The 19,261-nt window shown below is 39.8% G+C and overlaps 1 protein-coding gene across 3 annotated transcripts in view; it reads left to right on the top strand.

Moving 5' to 3' along the window:
• The window catches only part of LOC124721666 (segment polarity protein dishevelled homolog DVL-3), a 137,774-nt gene that overhangs the window by 37,455 nt on the left and 81,058 nt on the right, over positions 1–19,261 (top strand). For all 3 annotated transcript variants that reach the window (XM_047246739.1, XM_047246740.1, XM_047246738.1), the window contains one exon: positions 7,841–8,023. In XM_047246739.1, coding sequence (XP_047102695.1) covers positions 7,841–8,023 — 183 coding nt within the window. The remainder of the gene's footprint in view (positions 1–7,840; positions 8,024–19,261) is intronic.

Below are 19,261 nucleotides of genomic sequence, written 5' to 3'. Positions count from 1 at the left end.
CAACATTTATTTGTGCCCATATAGGGTACGTACATAACTTATGACCACCATAATCCAAAAACTCTCCCAATTTTTCTCCTACTTTGGGATTTCAATGCGTACCACCCACTGTGAGGAAGTACTACTTCATGTGGTTGGCCGCCTTTGATTGACCACCTTCGTTATGATCTTGATCTGTGTCTTCTTAGTGGGCAGTACTTTTACCCACTTCAGAGGTGGCTATGCACTGTATCAGCTGTAGACCTTATGATCTCTTCCTCCAATCGTGTGGCTTTACTACAAGGACCATTACACAACGATCTTTGTGACAGTGACCACTTTTCAGTGATACCGTATTATCACCGCCCAACACACCAATGATCACTTTGAGCTCTTTGAAGAGCCAGTTGGTAGTTCTGTACCTGTGTTGTCACCTTTGCGCCCTCTGTCAGATTGCATCAACAAGATTATGCGGGTCAGTCACCAGTGAGATCACCCATGCCTCTGAAACTGCTATTCCCCTTCCTGCAGTGCCACTTCCACCACTGGCTCATGTCATGGCGGACAAAACACTTTGCAAGCATTATTCAGGATTGTCAGAGAATCTTGTAATGTCTCAAGTGACATCCTTCATAGACCACCCTCCTCACCTTTAAGTGGCTTTGTGCTAAGGCTCACCATCTGATTAAACGCAGTAGGACTGAATGCTTGAGGCACTAGATTCCGCCGGCCGGAGTGGCCGAGCGGTTCTAGGCTCTACAGTCTGGAACCACACGACCGCTACGGTTGCGGGTTCGAATCCTGCCTCGGGCATGAATGTGTGTGATGTCCGTATGTTAGTTAGGTTTAAGTAGTTCTAAGTTCTAGAGGACTGATGACCTCAGAAGTTACGTCCCATAGTGCTCAGAGCCATTTGAACCACTAGATTCTTTTCTTGGGAACATATACCTCTTCGCCTCAGAGGTGGTCCAATCTCTGTAGTCCTGTGGACCACCCAAGATCAATGACTAGTTTGGTTGCTTCTTTCATTGTGATATTTGTACTAGTGCATCAGATCTTGCTGAACACCCTGCAACCCACTTTGTGACAGCTACAGCACCTATTTCTTAGCTGTCTTATCTGTCAAATGAACAAATGACAAGTAAGAGACATCTCCCTGTATGAACCTTTCACTGACAGGAAACTACTTCTGGCTGTTGACTCATCACATACCACCACCTCAGGCCCCTATTCAATTCATAATCCAATGATACATCATCAGAATGTTATTCAAAGATTCTACTCAGGATCTTCAATTGTATTTGGTTTGAATCTGTTTTCTGTTTGTAATGATGAGATATCATCATCCAAATCCATAACCAGTCAAAAGTCAACGTCCATTGACAGCTACCACTCAGTTAACCTCGCCAACATGTGCTGCAAACTGCTTGAAAGGATGGAGGTCTGACAATTGTGCTGGGTTCTTGAATCATCGATTGTTTTGTCCCTCAATCATCATGGTTTCGAGGAGGGATGTTCCAGAATCCATCATCTATTTGGGTTGGAAATAACGATCTGGCAAGTTTTTCCTAAATGCGACCACCTCATTACAGTCTTAGGGCATGCAACACAGTTTGGTGCAATCACATTTTACTTGACATCAATGACGGGGGCCTTTGAGGCTCCATATCAATTATTATTCATCAGTTTTTATCTCACCAGTTGTTTTCGGTTAAAGTTGATATATCACTCAGCTCCACTAGAGTCCAAGAGAACGGTGTCCCATAGGGCCCTGTGTTGCCACTCTTTTTCTCGTTACCATTGACAGGTTAGTGACCTATTTTGGACCTCTGGTCATCCCTGTGTTGTATGTCGACGACTTTCTCATTTGGTTCAGCTCCCAATCTGTAACCTCGGTTGAACATTTGCTCTGAGGTGCCTTTGGGCTTGGATACTACCCCATCGCTGCCATATATCTTGTGTGAAAACATATGTCGTGCATTTGTCGTCTTACCACGGTATTAGTTGACCACAGTATTATTGCACCTGGGAGTGAGGGAGCTTTGGTCAGCTTACCATGAGGCAGCAGGTAATTGAATTTGATAGTATATGCACAGCTGACCTGACTGGAACTGAAAGAAACATTGACATTGTGATAAGCTTTACTTAATCACTATTTTACTTCTTTACTGTAATATCACTGCATGTTTCCAATAACGGTAAAGTGCAGTAATGTTTTGGTTGAGTAGTTCATACTGACCCAGAACACTACTTGGGCACCCAGCAGTTGGACATTGTTGCAAAGTCCAGATTTTTAGGATTCCTCTTTGATAAAAAAAATGACATAGCTGTTCTGTATTTGTAAACTAACGATAGCTGCATGTGAAAGCTTAACACTATCTGCTTCCTTGCCCACACCTCTTAGGGTGAGGATTGTGCTACTTTCCTCCATATTTACTGGCCCCTGATCTCATCCTAACTGGACTGTGGTAATTAGGTTTATGACTTGGTGGTGTCTTCAGCTTTAAAAATGTTGGACTCAGTCCATCATCTGGCGACTGATGCCTTCTGGACTAGTCCAGTAGACAGTCTCATCACTGAAGCAGGGATTTTTCCCTCTTCATTTCAGATGGTACCAGCTCATACTGACTGTTGCAATTGCCAACTGAAAATTTCCTAATCATCCAACTTACCAAATTCTTTTCACATAGGAAGGACATTGACCTACAGAAACCCGCCCTCAGGTGGTAATGCCACTTTGACTGCACATCCTCCCATTTTTTTTCCTGCAAGCACCCCCCCCCCCCCCCCCCCCCCAATCCTTGCCCTTGTTTAGTACTCAAGCCACAAATTGTCTGATCTTCTTCAAGGAGCTATAGTTTGTCACCCTCAGACATTTCGGCATCTGTTACTTTCAGTTCTTCTTCAAGAGTTTCAAGGAGTTAGTGACATTTACACTGTTTGTTCTAAAACCACATTTACTCCGGTTGTTCTAACACCACGGATAAGATGGGAGATGCTGTTACATCTCCCACTGATCAGAAACATTTGTTGCTGGGAACATATAGAGTGTTTATAGTAGAGCTGATTGCCATTAAAAGAGCCCAGTATTTTGTCAGTAACCTGCCCCAACCATTTCTTAATTTGTAGTGACTCTGTGAGCAGTCTCCAGGCTATTGATCAGTGTTACTCTTGTCACCCTGTGATAACTGCTGTTCATGACCCTAGTCATACTGCCTGCTCATTTGTCCTTCTCTGGATCCCAAATCATGTGGATATCCCAGGGAGTGAATAGGCCAGCCATTTAGCTACTGAACCAATTACTCGCCCAACATTCGTTTTGGCAGTCCCAGATGTAAATAAGACTTCTCCTCACTCGAATGTGGAACATCATTTGCTAGGCTACTGCTGCCACTAATATACTCTGCACTATCAAGGAGACTACTGATGCATGTTGCTTCTCCTCCAGTTTCTCCCAAAAGGAACCCACCATCCTAAATCATACTGGGTTAACATGGTGTTTCATCGTGTATAATGAGCCGCTGGTGGCGTCCCCTTCTCCGGTGGCGTCCCCTTCTCCGGTGGCGTCCCCTTCTCCGGTGGCGTCCCCTTCTCCGGTGGCTTCCCCTTCTCCGGTGGCTTCCCCTTCTCCGGTGGCTTCCCTCTCTCATTCCTTCCCCTTTCCCTCCCACACTCTCATTCCTTCCCCACTCTCACCCCATCTCTCTCTCTCTCTCTCTCTCTCTCTCTCTCTCTCTCTCTCTCTCTCTCTCTCTGGATGAGTATTGTGAAATGTAATTATTAAAGTCTTCTTTACAATTTGGGAACTATTTGTTAGATGCTCTTTCTCTTTTTGTCACCTCTCATGTAAAATCATGTTTTAATTGATAAACTTTATTAGCATGTGTACTAATTTATTGATTAACTGTTCGCTGTTCAATGCTTCATGTATAAGATTTTATCGATTTATACAAAAATATATTAGAAATCTAATACTTTCTTAACTTTTATTTGTCTGTCCTTGTTGAAATTCATAGTCCTTATGTGTATTTGGAATAAACTGCCTTCAACTATTTACATCAGATTTTAAAATTTTATTGAAATATTTTTATTTGCAGGAAAAGTTTGCTATTGTTTTCCATTTTAGCTCGCCCCCCCCCCCCCCGCCCCCCCCTTCCCTTTTTTTCTGCATATGGTCTCTTGGCATGTGTTGTATTAAACTGTTCGAAGTTCAAGGTTTTTACTGTCCTCTGGAGAGAAAATAACATTATTATTATTATTATTATTATTATTATTATTATTATGTGTGTGTGTGTGTGTGTGTGTGTGTGTGTGTGTGTGTGTGTGTGTTTAATCTTAGAAAGGTAGCTATTAAACAAAATTCTACACCCATATGTACAACTGACATTCAGTGCCCTATCTGTATGCTGCATGGTAGGTTATAATCAGAGAAAATGTATGCAATAATTGATTTTATGAAATTATTATTATTATTGCTGCTATATTCTACTCTCTCTCTCTCTCTCTCTCTCTCTCTCTCTCTCTCTTTCTCTCTCTCTTTCTTTTCTATTTGTGTCTCAATCTCTCTGTTTACTATTACTGAGAACTGTAATTTAACAGATGTTAATAAAAACCATGTTTTTTTTATGTAAACAATGGAAATGATTTTGGTACAGCTTGTTACTTGGTATATATCTTTATTTGTAAAAAAATATGGTTTTTTGATGATTAAAATACTCTGTTTAATATTGGTCCCTGATTGAGAATAAAACTACAGTGTTATTCGAGATTTTAACAAATTTTGGTTTTTGTTTTGAATTGTTCATTACATGTGCATACACTTTACTTGGGTCTTCCTTGCTTCCAGTATGTGTACATAACAAAAACTTTACGTGTTATCAAACTTGCTGAATGTCTTCCGATCTTGGATCTTCAGGCAATTTCCATTAGGATTATAGGGCCTTGTTGTTGACATCATACACATATACCCATGTTCCATCACCTGTTATAGTCTTCTTTAGAAGCTCTTGATCATTGTCAGCTTCATTCAGCAATGCCTTAGCGATGTCTACCGAGTCATTTTTGGTCGAAATTCAACAATTTCAGAACAAATTTTGCTGATACATGTTTCATGCCCAAAACATCTGAAAAAAATTACTTGGCACGAACCAAATAATATGCCAACATCATCAGCAACCTTTCTAATGATGACTCGGTGGTTTTCCAGAACCATTTCCTTCAATTCTTCCATACTGTCGTTAGTAATTTATGTGCTAGGGCGTCCGGGACAGTCATCATCTCCAACATCTTTTAGACCCTCCTTGAAATGTTTTTATCCCTTGTAACTCTTATCTTACTCATAGCGGATTCACCAAGAGCCACAATCAACATTTCGAGTGTGGTGCTGCACTTCATTCCATTTTTTTGAGCAAAATGTAATGCTAATTCTTTGATCCACCTTTATCTAAAGTAAAAATTTGCCTAGTGCTTGAAAAGTTTATTATCTTTTCAAGTGTGAACAATAAACTAAATTGAAAACAGCTGAAAATACAAACATACATCAGGAACATGTGTACCAACAAGATAAAAAATTTGAAGATCAAATGCATAAAGCCTGCAAGCTTAGAAAACTTTCTTTACTTTTTGATCACACTTCATATAGTAGAAATTAATTATGATAATAGTTTTAAAATATTTTCGTGATTAATTTTGGTCTGTATGTTTAAAACAACCAAGTCAGAAAGCAACTTTAACTGAAAACAATCAAATATTTTGCTTGTTGGATTGTTCAGTGTTCACATTACCCGTGAAGTCTTCAGTGCTTGACAAGATGTCTACCATGAAATTGTTTAGTGCTGTGTTACTACTGTCTCACTTTGAGAGACTGAAAGTGATTTGTGATGTCATTTAGATGTATACATGTCCTGGACACTGTCATATAGTATACTTAAAACACACAGACAGCTTTCCAAAGTAAAAACTGTCAGTTATTGTGCAACAGTGTAATTTTACCAGATGAATAAGTTGAGTCTTTGCAGAGTGAATGTCATTGTGTATTGCTCACAAAGTGGTGGTGGTGTTTATTTTATGATTTTACACAGAAATCCATCATTTGTTATCACCTTGCTGGTTAATTATGAAGGTCCAATTTATGGAAAAATCATAAAACTTGTCATTTTTCTTCATAAGATGTGACTTTGTTAAATTCAGTCTCACAGGAGCTGCTTGGTGGTTTACTTTTTTGTAGCTGGATTAGCTGTGTTCGAAGGGTTGGAAGCGCAAGATCATCATCTGTGAAACAGATTTTTGGAAAAATTAATTTTATATCATGTAAGGAATGCAGAAGGGACAATTGGCAATGTGCGCAGGATTTTTTGTGTGCCTTTACAATAACTGCACCATGACTGGATTCTATAACTCTTCTCAATTGCTTTGAAGCATCAAATTTCACAGGATACATACATGTTCTCAGGTTGGGAGGCGATATTCAAAAGCTGTTACCCAGCTCAGCACATTTGTGAGACATTGCCATTATTACAGACATAGATGGAAAGACAGATAATAAATGTGGCACCATAGTTTTGGCACTGCATTTATATTCAAGAAGAATATGGCTCAAATATTTTCAGGCTATTGTAATTACACTGTTGGCCATCAGAATTGCAATGCCATGAAAGTGATCTGCAGCAAATGCCAAATTGGTATTAAGTATACTACGTGCTTGGGTATGCAGGTGATCAGTATTTCACTGCAACCACACACAGTAGATAGGAATAACGCCTTCTACATTCTGTATTTAAGGAAAGATTACAAAGCAACTTCCTCATTCAAAAATCTTATTTGTATGTTGCTGGTTCGTGGCAAGATTGTGTTATTCCCTGTGTAAGGAAGAGAGATTTTGACGATCGTGTTGCAGTTGGACAGCAGCTGTATTGTAGTGTATTGTGAATATGATTTATCATTCCACAATATTACTCACTTTCCTCCAACTGGTGAACTGACCTATCCACACAGCTATAGAGGGACATACAGTTAAATGAGGACTCCGAACTAAGGTGTAACTTCATATTTTCGCATTGAAAAAAATTACCAGAATGTTAAGATGTTTCAAGTAACATGTAAAAATCCTAGGCCAAAGAAGGAAACATAGGGTCCGTTATCTGGCACATTGCCACTGAGTCACTGATTGGATATTATATTTATTTTCCTCTGTCCTATAAACGTGCATACCCAGTGAATTTCTTTATACCTGTTGTGCAATCTCTAATCCAAACCATGGTTCAGTTTGCCATTTTTCACGTGTACAAAGTAGTGCATAGTTTTATTTTGTACCCATAATGTTGCTTCTGAAAGTGTTCTCTAGCAGAGTAATTAGTATACCTTTTTGATATGAGGAAACTTATAATAATTTGCTAGAGTAGCATTTGTGTTGTGATGAAATAGTATTAGTTTTATTACCATTTTGATATGAGGAAACTTATAGTAATTTGCTAGAGTAGCATTTTTGTTGCTATGAAATAGTATTAGTTTTATACTTTTTTAAACTTTGAAGGTGTTTAAACTTAACTTTCTGTATTATTTTCTTTCTGACGTGTTCTATTAATTGTGCTCTTCTGTTTCTTCTGTGATGTAATCATCTGTAATATCACTCTGCATATTTCTTCTCTCTCTCTCTCTCTCTCTCTCTCTCTCTCTCTCTCTCTCTCTCTCGTCAGCTTAAACTTTTTTTGAATTCTTATAAAATTAATATATGCTGTTAGCTTTGCAAGTAAATATGTATTACATTGTTTATGAACAGTAAATGTTACGAGGATTGCAGAATTTTGTAAGTATTGTAAAATTTTTCAAATAAAGTATGTGGATCTGTTATTTTGCATTGCAGGACTCCGCATAAATGGCCACTCAAAACATCGTTCTGGGCACGGATATGAGTCATCATCAATGCTCAGTTCTGACTTGGAATCCACTAGTTTCTTGGAATCTGAGGATGATGTATCCAGTAGAATTACGACAACAACAGGAAGAGCAACGAATCTGTCGGTTGACAGGCAAACTCTTGGAACAGGTAAGTGCATTAAACCTGTTTTGAGCTGTTTATGTTTGAACTCTTATAATTTGTCACAATCAAGAATTGCATGTATATGTTGAGGTCTTCAGCTGGTGTAATATAATTCTCTCTCTGATGGAGAAGTTTCTGCTCATCAATTTGACACATAATTAGCCTGAGAAGCAAGTGGCTAACATTTTGAATCTTTGGAGTTGTTGTGATTTAATTTTTTGTGCTTACTCTAAAGCACAAAAGCTAATTTCTTGATGGTTTATAAAATGAGAATTCATCAGTTTTCTCTCTTTGTCCATTTGTGAAATGAGTAAGTGCTCCATGTCAATAAGGGCTATTAAACCCAAACAGAGAAATCTGAAGAGCCTTGCTTTGTGTGATAGTCTGGTGGTGGTGTGTGTGTGTGTGTGTGTGTGTGTGTGTGTGTGTGTGTGTGTGTGGTGGGGGGGGGGGGGGTGCATGAGCGTGCGTGCATTTTTTCAAGAACCATTAATATAGTCTGCATTAAAGCATTAATTGATAGTCCCTCTCATCTTTTTCTTAACAAGTTATTGTTCAGGAAAAAGACAGAGATATTGTACATTAAAAAGAAATATTTAAGGTTACTACAAAAAAAGAGTTCACTAACTGTTTAAATTTTCTCACCATTATTTCATAGGGCTTTTTGCAATGTAAATGAACAAAGCAGCCCTGAAGGATAGTTATTGACTACCTAAATATAATATCCAGCTATGAAAATAAACTTATCACTATTTAACTGTAAAGGATACTGCTGTTTTGTTGAACACTTACTAAATTCAGTAGCTAATCAAGGAGAAATTTGGAACAGAAATTGAAGTTTTAGGGTTTGTCACTGGAATTCTGTGTGAGAGATCAAAATAATTGGAAGATAAGTTGAATGGTATGGGGTCGCAAAATGAACTCCAACAAAAGTAAAAGAAGGGTAATTGAATGTAGTCAAATAAATAGAGACGCTGGAGGCATAAGATTCTGGAATGAGACACTAAATGTAGTAGATGAGTTTTGTTATTTTGACAGCAAACTAACTGATCATGACAGAAGTAAAGAGAATAAGTGCAGACTGGAAATAGCAATAAAACATATCCTGGAAAAGAAAAACATGTTACCATCTAATATAAATCGAAATGGTATGAAGTATCTTCTGAAAGTATTGTGTGCAAGTGAAATGTGGACAATGAACAGTACAGGCAATAAGAGAATAACATTTGGCATGTTGCATTTACAGAGGAGTGTTGTAAATGATATGAATAAGGTGAGTTACTTATTAAGAGGTAATAAGAGTCAAGCTCTCATCAACCTCGACATTGGTTTGAACACTACAGTGCAGTCCTATTGGGGGTGGGGGGGGGGGGGGTGGGGGTGTGGGGTGATATGCTCTTGCCATCCTCTGGCCTTTGAAACTGACTTCTTCAGCCAGTTATAAAGAGGCTACAGGTTTATTGTGGACTCTGAACCTTGATGAAGCTTCAGTTTTTTCACATTAATAAGCATTGTCATAGGCAAAAGAAGTAATAAGTAACAGATAAAATCTTTAGATTGGTTCAAGAATCAAACCTCCAGACCTTTGGATCCATAGTCTAGCAGCATGGGGGGAGCGGGAGGAAAATTTGACTAAAAGAAGGAATATGCAGGAGTCATCCTGAGGTAACAAAGTGCAGTTAATTTGATAATGTAAGAAAGTTAGGGGTAAAAAATTATCAAGGTAGACTGAGACTTGTCTGTTATAAGTGGTTTCAAGAGCATGTAGGTTACTGAAGTTATGCAGTGATGACAAGACTGGTACAGGATAGACTAGCTTGGCACCACCTCCTCCTCCTCCTCCTCCTCCTCCTCCTCCTCCTCATTAAAGTCTGGGCATTATATGTCTTGTGATGTTTCTAAACACAGGAAGCAAGTGTGCTGGCATGAATTTGTTGTTGTCTATTATGAACCATATTAATACATGTTATAACAATGTTCAAAGTGAAATTTTGACAGTGGCATTCTATCTCTTAGTAAATTTGGAGACCAATGGGCCTAAAGAGGCTCTAAGAATTCTCTCTCTTTGACAAAGTATCCAACTTTTGTTTTATGTTAGTTTAGTTTTTTTTTTTTAATTTTGTTGGTAATTCCTTGAAAGTAACACACCTACATGTAAGCTGTTTGTCCATCCTTGCCTAACTCAAGGTGAAACTGTCTGATTTATCTAGGGTAATATCCTTTGGTTTTGGATTACTGTAGTTCATTGTCGTGCATTTATTCCAGAATGTAAGAGATGCATCTGAAAAGTTTGGTGAATGGTCTCATAAAATACGTGAAACAAGTGTTACAAATAAAATACTTTTACTGACCTTGAAAGTAATCACCATTTGCTACAGCACCGTTCTGACATCGGTTGTAAAGCTGTTAGAAACTGTCAGTAAACACTTCTTGTGGAATCGGTTGAAGCACCATGGTCACCTATTGTTGGAGATGTACAATGTCTGTGAATGTTCGTGAATACTTTCACTGTCTCTACCTACCTTCAGCCCTTCTGCTTTCATTATCAAAGACAACCGTTGATTGTCTGCAAGTGTCTGTCATACATTTGTGTCATCGTAAAATGGAGCAATGCATTAACATGAAGTTTTGTTCCAAATTACAGAAAAAGCAATGGAGACTCGAGGACTGTATCTGCAAGTGTATGGTGTTGAAGCAGTGAGTAAAAATGGCGATTTTGAGTGGTTTAAGAACTTTACAGGTGAAAATGGTGGTGTCGAGGGTGAGCCACATTCAGGTCAACACACATGATCCCAGAAAACATTAGACTAGTGTGACAGATGCTTGCAGATGATTGGCAGCTGTCTTTCTGAATAACAGCAGAGGTGTTGAAGATAAACAAAGACATTGTAAGCACTATTGTTCATGAACATTTGCAGACAATTCAGATATCTAACAACAGATGACCATGGTGCTGAGAGCTATTCTACAGGAAGCGTTTGCTGACAGTTTACAACCGATGTTAGAACTGTGTTGTAGCTAATGACGAGTGCTAGGAAGGCCAGTAAAAGTATTTCGTTTCTAATTCTTGTTTCCTTCATTTTGTGATACCATTCACCAAACTATTCAGATGCACCTTGTAGTTTGATAAGTTTTGTTTCCGATTGTATGTAACTCTTCAGAAGCACAAGATGTAGGACACAATTTGACCAAGAACAAAAAGAAATTGGGCTGAAATGTCCTCAGTTACACATTCACAAAATCTAGTTGCACCAGCTGTAATGATTTGTCTTGCAGCTTGTAACACCAGAATGAACTTAACTGAATGGCCTCTTATGTGGCCAGGGGGAAAGGTTTCATCAGACATGATCATTTCTTTGAATTGTGTGAAGTATTGAGTTCTACCACACCACATTCACAGTCTTGTTGCTGTGGTTATCCTAGGAGTCTCTCACATGTCCTAAGAAACTTCAGGCTTATGTTGTAATAATGCTTGGTGATATACAGAGAATGAGCTTAAGATAGTGTTGCTTCAGAACTAAGATGATAATTCGTGTGTGTTCCTGTAATACAGCCACAGAGTAAAGGGAATGGTTTAAGTTATGGAAGTTTTAAGATCTTAAAATTTCTATTTATCACTGACAATGGGACTGCACTTAATTGTCATGACCAATTTCGCCCAAATTTGTAGTATATGCAGGGCTTGGCCAGAAATGAAAGTAGCATAAGTGGGAGCTCCAGATAGCCAAGCATTTAGAAAAAACACATTTTTGGTGTGGGTCAGGTGAGATGTCAGCCACTAATGTCAGCTTAATTTATAGCCAACAGTTGGTGCAGTGAAAAGAGCACAGAACGGTAGTCCAAGGGTCGTGGGGGCAATTTCAAATTGACATTTGAAGGACACTGCAAAAAGTAAGTCGTAGTGAACATATCTGTGGAAACTTAGGCAGAACCCCTCATGGTGATTGCCCATGTGAAAAACTTTCACTGTGCACAAACTGCCCAGACCTACACCATCCCAAGTTGTAAGTATGCTTGATTTTTAAAGATAAGACCTTTAAGTGCTGTCATACTTTGAATCCTAAATAATACGAGCAAAAGTTTTGCTAAATTTAATAGTAGCAATTTCTCTGTTCAAATTCAATGACAATTCCATAAATTAGTATGCTGTTTGAGGGAGAAGTTACCACATCCCTGGAACATTCCCAATACCTTATCAGTGGAAACCACTCTGCTGATGCGGCTGGTGGCTCTCCATCCTTCTCCAATGTCAGTGGAGGGGTGGTGTATCTGCCCCCTCTCCCTAATATCCCCATAGCAGTCTTCCTCAATTATTTTAACTGCCTCACACATAGTCAGTGGCAGAAAGGAGTAAGAGCTTTGGGCCATATAATAATACCAATGTATTCATGCCCAGATGTACAACCAGACAAGTCCCCAAAAGAATTAAAATCTTTGAACGAAATTGAAAATGTAAAGGAAAAGAAAAGAAGTAAGTCAAGAACCTGTGTGACAATACCATTATATCTTGAGTCTTTCCCTACAGACCAACTATCTGTAGATATTGCTGTTCCACTAGTCGTACAGGAAGCCTGGGAAGCAACAGTGATTTGAGAGGGGATTTTGGGCAAGGCAATTTGTTTAACGATGAGACAATGGAGCTGTAACAGCTATTATCAACATCTGGCTAAAATCAAGCAGTTAGTGTGTGTTTTCCCCATAATATGTGTTGCTGTGCAAGAATCTTTGTTATTGGAGGGTCACCTGCCTACATTCAGGAACAACCATGTTTTTAGTAACAGTAGAGATATCGCAACGAGGGCTTAGAAGGTATTTGCACATTGGTACAGTCATCCACTTTCAGTAAGAAAGTACTACAGAATACTGCTTTTGAGGTCGTAGTTGTTAGAATCTACCTACCTTGGTAATGATTTGCAACTTGTACCTCCAACCCAGATAGATATATACACTAGGCTGACAAGTCGTGGGATACCTCCTAATATCGTGTAGAACCTTCTTTAGGTCATCATAGTGTGGCAACTCGACATGACATGGACTCAACCCAAGTCCTTGGAAGCCCCCTGCAGAAATATTGAACCATGCTGTCTATGTAGTTGTCCATAATTCGGAAGTCTTGTCAGTGCAGCATTTTGTTCACCAACTAACCTCTCAGTTATGTCTCATAAATGTTTGACGAGATTCATATTGGGTGAAGTGATGGGCCAAATCATTCACTCGCATTGCCCAGAATGTCCTTCAAACCAGTCGCGAACAAATATGGCCTGGTGACATGTTTGGGAACATGAAGTTCATGAATGGCAGCAAATGGTTTACCAGTAGCTGAACATAACCATTTCCAGCCAATGATTGGTTCATTTGGACCAGAGGACCCGGTCCATTCCATGTAAACGCAGCCCATTTCATTATGGAGCCACCACCAATGTGTACAGTATCTTGTTGACAACTTGGGTCCATGGCTTTGTGGGATCTGCATCACACTCTAACCCTATCACCAGCTCTTACCAACTGAAATTGGGACTTGTCTGACCAGGCCACAATTTCTCAATTGTATAGGGTCCAACTGATATGATCACAAGCCCAGGAGAGGTGCTGCAGGCGATGTGCTATAAGCAAAGGCACTCACGTCAGTCATCTGCTGCCATAGCCTATTACTGCTAAATTTCACTGCACTGTCCTAAAGGATACATTCGTTTACATCTCAAATTGATATTTGTGGTTATTTCACACAGTGTTGCTTGTCTGTTGGCGCTGACAACTCTCCTGCAAACACCACTGCTCTTGGTCATTAAGTGAAGCCAATCAGCCACTGTATTGTCTGTGGTGAGAGGTAATGCCTGAAATTCGGTATTCTCGGCACTCTCTTGACACTGTGGATTTCGGAATATTGAATTCGCTAATGATGTCCGAAATGGGATGTCCCATGCATCTGGCTCCAAGTACCATTCTGTGTTCAAAGTCTGTTAATTCCTTACGTGCTGCCATAATCACATTGGAATCCTATCCACACAAATCACCTGAGTACAAATGACAGCTCCGCTAATGCCCTGCTCTTTTATAACCTGTGGACACAATTCTACTGCCATCTGTGTATGTAGATATCACTATTTCATGACTTTTGTCTCCTCACCTACACTAAAACCCTGTATTTACAAATATTCTTTTAAGGAATCCACACTTTTCATGAGTATTCTGCCAGTTCCTATTACATTTCCATAAGAACATAGTTACTGACATATGAGTTTAACAAACTCTGCTTTAAGAGAAACTCTGTTTTCAAAAATTATATATTAAACAGTTCTCAAACTGAAACCCAGTTATGACATTCTTAACATTTTTTGTGAAATTACTGTTACAGAAAATGTAATTCACAATTTTTCCCCCATCATATGTCATAGTTTTAGATTGATAATTTCAAACATGTCGATTTCCGCGCATAGGTCACTTTACTCAACATCCCAGAAAATGTTTCTATCTATTTCTCACATTGTGTTATTTATTGGAATGTTGAATTCTACACTGCAAAGTTTGCGTAGTTGTGGCTTTCAAATGCCACTACGCAGATTCAGCAGAAGCTGACAAGCATTTGTGATGTTGAAGACAATTAGAATGTTAAACCTGTCGACTTTTTAAATAAATATGATTTGGCACCATCTTCTCTGTAGGCCATGAAATGAAAAAAAGAAGGCATTCCTGAATGCTGAAAATCACTGTCCTCCTACACTTAAAAAAGAGAGAACATTCATGCTTCAGATTTTAAATGAACCTACATACTTTTCAATTAAACTGCATAGTTATCTGTTAAAATCAAAATTGTTGTGGTTATCTGGTATAAAGCTACGTTCAGTTTTCTCCTCAGTTCTGCCATATCCATGACGCTAAAGTAACAATGGAGAACAGAGAAAGAATAACTGCAGTTTGTTGTGTGGTTGAAGCTGTGTTGCTTCTTTATTTATTTCTGGATAGCAGATCAAAAGTTGTTTATTTGCTGCAGTACAACTTCATGTAAGCCTACAGAAAGTTCTAGTTTTTGTATTAAAATTTCTTATACAGCTGCTTTTTTTTCCCCACACAATTGGAATATGAAATACATAGTCATGAACATTCCAGAAGCTTTCAGTAAAATCCAAAAGCTCATCTTTTTTTCTGTGGAGTTAATGATGATAACAGGATAGGTTCAGGTGACAGACAACAGTAAGTGTAAAAAGTGTGGAATTACTGGAGGGAACTGAGTAGTTGACAGTCACTAAAGACTAGTCTCTCGCCCAAGCAGATAACCAGTTAGATCTGGTAATTTTACAGTTTATTACTTACAGGGTGTTTCAAAAATGACCGGTATATTTGAAACGGCAATAAAAACTAAACGAGCAGCGATAGAAATACACCGTTTGTTGCAATATGCTTGGGACAACAGTACATTTTCAGGCGGACAAACTTTCGAAATTACAGTAGTTACAATTTTCAACAACAGATGGCGCTGCAAGTGATGTGAAAGATATAGAAGACAACGCAGTCTGTTGGTGCGCCATTCTGTACATCGTCTTTCTGCTGTAAGCGTGTGCTGTTCACAACGTGCAAGTGTGCTGTAGACAACATGGTTTATTCCTTAGAACAGAGGATTTTTCTGGTGTTGGAATTCCACCGCCTAGAACACAGTGTTGTTGCAAGAAGACGAAGTTTTCAACAGAGGTTTAATGTAACCAAAGGACCGAAAAGCGATACAATAAAGGATCTGTTTGAAAAATTTCAACGGACTGGGAACGTGACGGATGAACGTGCTGGAAAGGTAGGGCGACCGCGTACGGCAACCACAGAGGGCAACGCGCAGCTAGTGCAGCAGGTGATCCAACAGCGGCCTCGGGTTTCCGTTTGCCGTGTTGCAGCTGCGGTCCAAATGACGCCAACGTCCACGTATCGTCTCATGCGCCAGAGTTTACACCTCTATCCATACAAAACTCAAACGCAGCAACCCCTCAGCGCCGCTACCATTGCTGCACGAGAGACATTCGCTAACGATATAGTGCACAGGATTGATGACGGCGATATGCATGTGGGCAGCATTTGGTTTACTGACGAAGCTTATTTTTACCTGGACGGCTTCGTCAATAAACAGAACTGGCGCATATGGGGAACCGAAAAGCCACATGTTGTGCAGTCCCATCATCCCTGCATCCTCAAAAAGTACTGGTCTGGGCCGCCATTTCTTCCAAAGGAATCGTTGGCCCATTATTCAGATCAGAAACGATTACTGCATCACGCTATCTGGACATTCTTCGTGAATTTGTGGCGGTACAAACTGCCTTAGACGGCACTGCGAACACCTCGTGGTTTATGCAAGATGGTGCCCGGCCACATCGCACGGCCGACGTCTTTAATTTCCTGAATGAATATTTCGATGATCGTGTGATTGCTTTGGGCTATCTGAAACATACAGGAGGCGGCGTGGATTGGCCTCCCTATTCGCCAGCCATGAACCCCTGTGACTTCTTTCTGTGGGGACACTTGAAAGACCAGGTGTACCGCCAGAATCCAGAAACAATTGAACAGCTGAAGCAGTACATCTCATCTGCATGTGAAGCCATTCCGCCAGACACGTTGTCAAAGGTTTCGGGTAATTTCATCCAGAGACTACGCCATATTATTGCTACGCATGGTGGATATGTGGAAAATATCGTACTATAGAGTTTCCCAGACCGCAGCGCCATCTGTTGTTGAAAATTGTAACTACTGTAATTTCGAAAGTTTGTCTGCCTGAAAATGTACTGTTGTCCCAAGCATATTGCAACAAACGGTGTATTTCTATCGCTGCTCGTTTAGTTTTTATTGCCGTTTCAAATATACCGGTCATTTTTGAAACACCCTGTAGGTGTGACACCATACGTGATAAACTGCCCGGCTTAAATGTAGATGTGCAGGCTCCTTAAAGGACTTAAAAACCATCCTCTTAAAATAAATAAAATAAAAATAAAAAAGAAAATGTCATAACCTTTCTTACCATAATATAAGTGTAGAAAGGTAAGCAGTAGACTTGAAAAGTAGCGAACATTGGAAAATGAATATTTTGATACAGTTAGTATCGGATTTGGGTCTAGAAAATTTTTGTTGCTGATGGAACTGTGGTTTACTGTAATTTACAGGATGTTTTAAAAATTGCTTTCACAAACTTTAGGGGCACCGTGTTTCTTCCTGCTAACTGTACAAGTCACCTGTAGATGTGGGCATAATTCATCCTGTGTAAGCTAAATACAGAGAGAAGAGATGATGATTATTATTATACACTCCTGGAAATGAAAAAAAAGAACACATTGACACCGGTGTGTCAGACCCACCATACTTGCTCCGGACACTGCGAGAGGGCTGTGCAAGCAATGATCACACGCACGGCACAGCGGACACACCAGGAACCGCGGTGTTGGCCGTCGAATGGCGCTAGCTGCGCAGCATTTGTGCACCGCCGCCGTCAGTGTCAGCCAGTTTGCCGTGGCATACGGAGCTCCATCGCAGTCTTTAACACTGGTAGCATGCCGCGACAGCGTGGACGTGAACCGTATGTGCAGTTGACGGACTTTGAGCGAGGGCGTATAGTGGGCATGCGGGAGGCCGGGTGGACGTACCGCCGAATTGCTCAACACGTGGGGCGTGAGGTCTCCACAGTACATCGATGTTGTCGCCAGTGGTCGGCGGAAGGTGCACGTGCCCGTCGACCTGGGACCGGACCGCAGCGACGCACGGATGCACGCCAAGACCGTAGGATCCTACGCAGTGCCGTAGGGGACCGCACCGCCACTTCCCAGCAAATTAGGGACACTGTTGCTCCTGGGGTATCGGCGAGGACCATTCGCAACCGTCTCCATTTATGATTAAATAGTGCTACCTATATGTCTTAGAAATCTCCAAATTATGTTTATGAGTCACTTAATTAGTGTACTGGAGCTAAATCCAAATTTAACTGAAAAATATTTGAGTCCCCAGAGATTTGTTAAAAAGTGGTTGTACTGTATTCATATGTATTATAAAAATGGATCTATGTATACATGTACATATGTTCCACCTCTCCTCCTAAACCATTTGACCAATTTCAACCAAACTTGGTATACCTATCACTTACTGTCTGGAAAGAATCACTGTGGGGATACAAGAACCTCCTACCTGTCAAGGGGATGGGTGTGGGTGTGAAAAAGCAGTATAGCGCACCACACGTGAATACTCATGCTTTAATCAACCATTAATTGAGGCTGAGAGCACTTAGTGAATTGCCACAAACTTTACACACTACTGTAATTTCAAACAATCGTGAAACTTTTTCTCACAGACAACCTCCAAAAAATGATAAAAGGAAAAAAGTTTATCGCTTACTGCATTTTCACTGTTTGTACAGTAAAACTGCAAAATGAAGAATGATATTTTAATTTATTACTTCTTTACTGCTAATTACATTTGACACATTTGCAGACAGTATTTTCATATACCACTGAATGTACCTGCGAAATTATATCATTATATGATATACAGTTCAGAAGATATGGCATCGTAGACATTGACCAGTATGAAAATGAAACTACAGAGTAAAATTCACTAAAAATACCAGTGAAATATGTGTGGTACATGTTAAATATGTGTGAGGTATATTTGGATGTGCATATATGGGCAAAGGCCCTGGGGGAAAGCTCATCTCAAACCCCTGGAATTATTTCAACCAAATTTGGTACACACGAGTTATACTCTGTAAAGAAATATTGTTGGGGTTAGAACCACCAGCCTCCTGTTGGAGAGGGGGTGGTGATGCAGAGAGAGAAGGAAGAGGTGGAGGTTGGACACAGATGGGAAGAGGAGGGATTGACAGAGATGGGAGGCAGGAGGGGATGGACAGAGAGGAGTAGGAGGAGATAACAGAGATAGGGGAAAGAGGAGATGGATCAATAGAAGATTAGAGTAAATAATACCTGGGCAACACTGAGTACTCAGCTAGTATTTAGTAAAGACATGGAAGAACTCTATAATAGTTACCCCTTCCCTGGTGGGTGATTTCAAGGAGACCTCACACCACTAGTAATCTAATTTTAAATGAATGACAGAGAGCAAAACTAAATCATTTAATCAAACAACAGAAGCAGAATTATTGAAACAGTATGAAGTGTCGATTAATGGATGTAAAAAAGATGCCAAAGTGTGGACAAAATTGTGACATATTGACAGACCTTCTATCCCTGCAGGAATATCTGCAGTGTTAGCTTCAGGAGTATTTCA

This window comes from Schistocerca piceifrons, chromosome X (genome assembly GCF_021461385.2).
Source record: "Schistocerca piceifrons isolate TAMUIC-IGC-003096 chromosome X, iqSchPice1.1, whole genome shotgun sequence".
Classification (NCBI taxonomy): domain Eukaryota; kingdom Metazoa; phylum Arthropoda; class Insecta; order Orthoptera; family Acrididae; genus Schistocerca; species Schistocerca piceifrons.
Note: the sequence above shows the minus strand (reverse complement) of the source record. Positions and strands in the feature narration are given on the sequence as shown.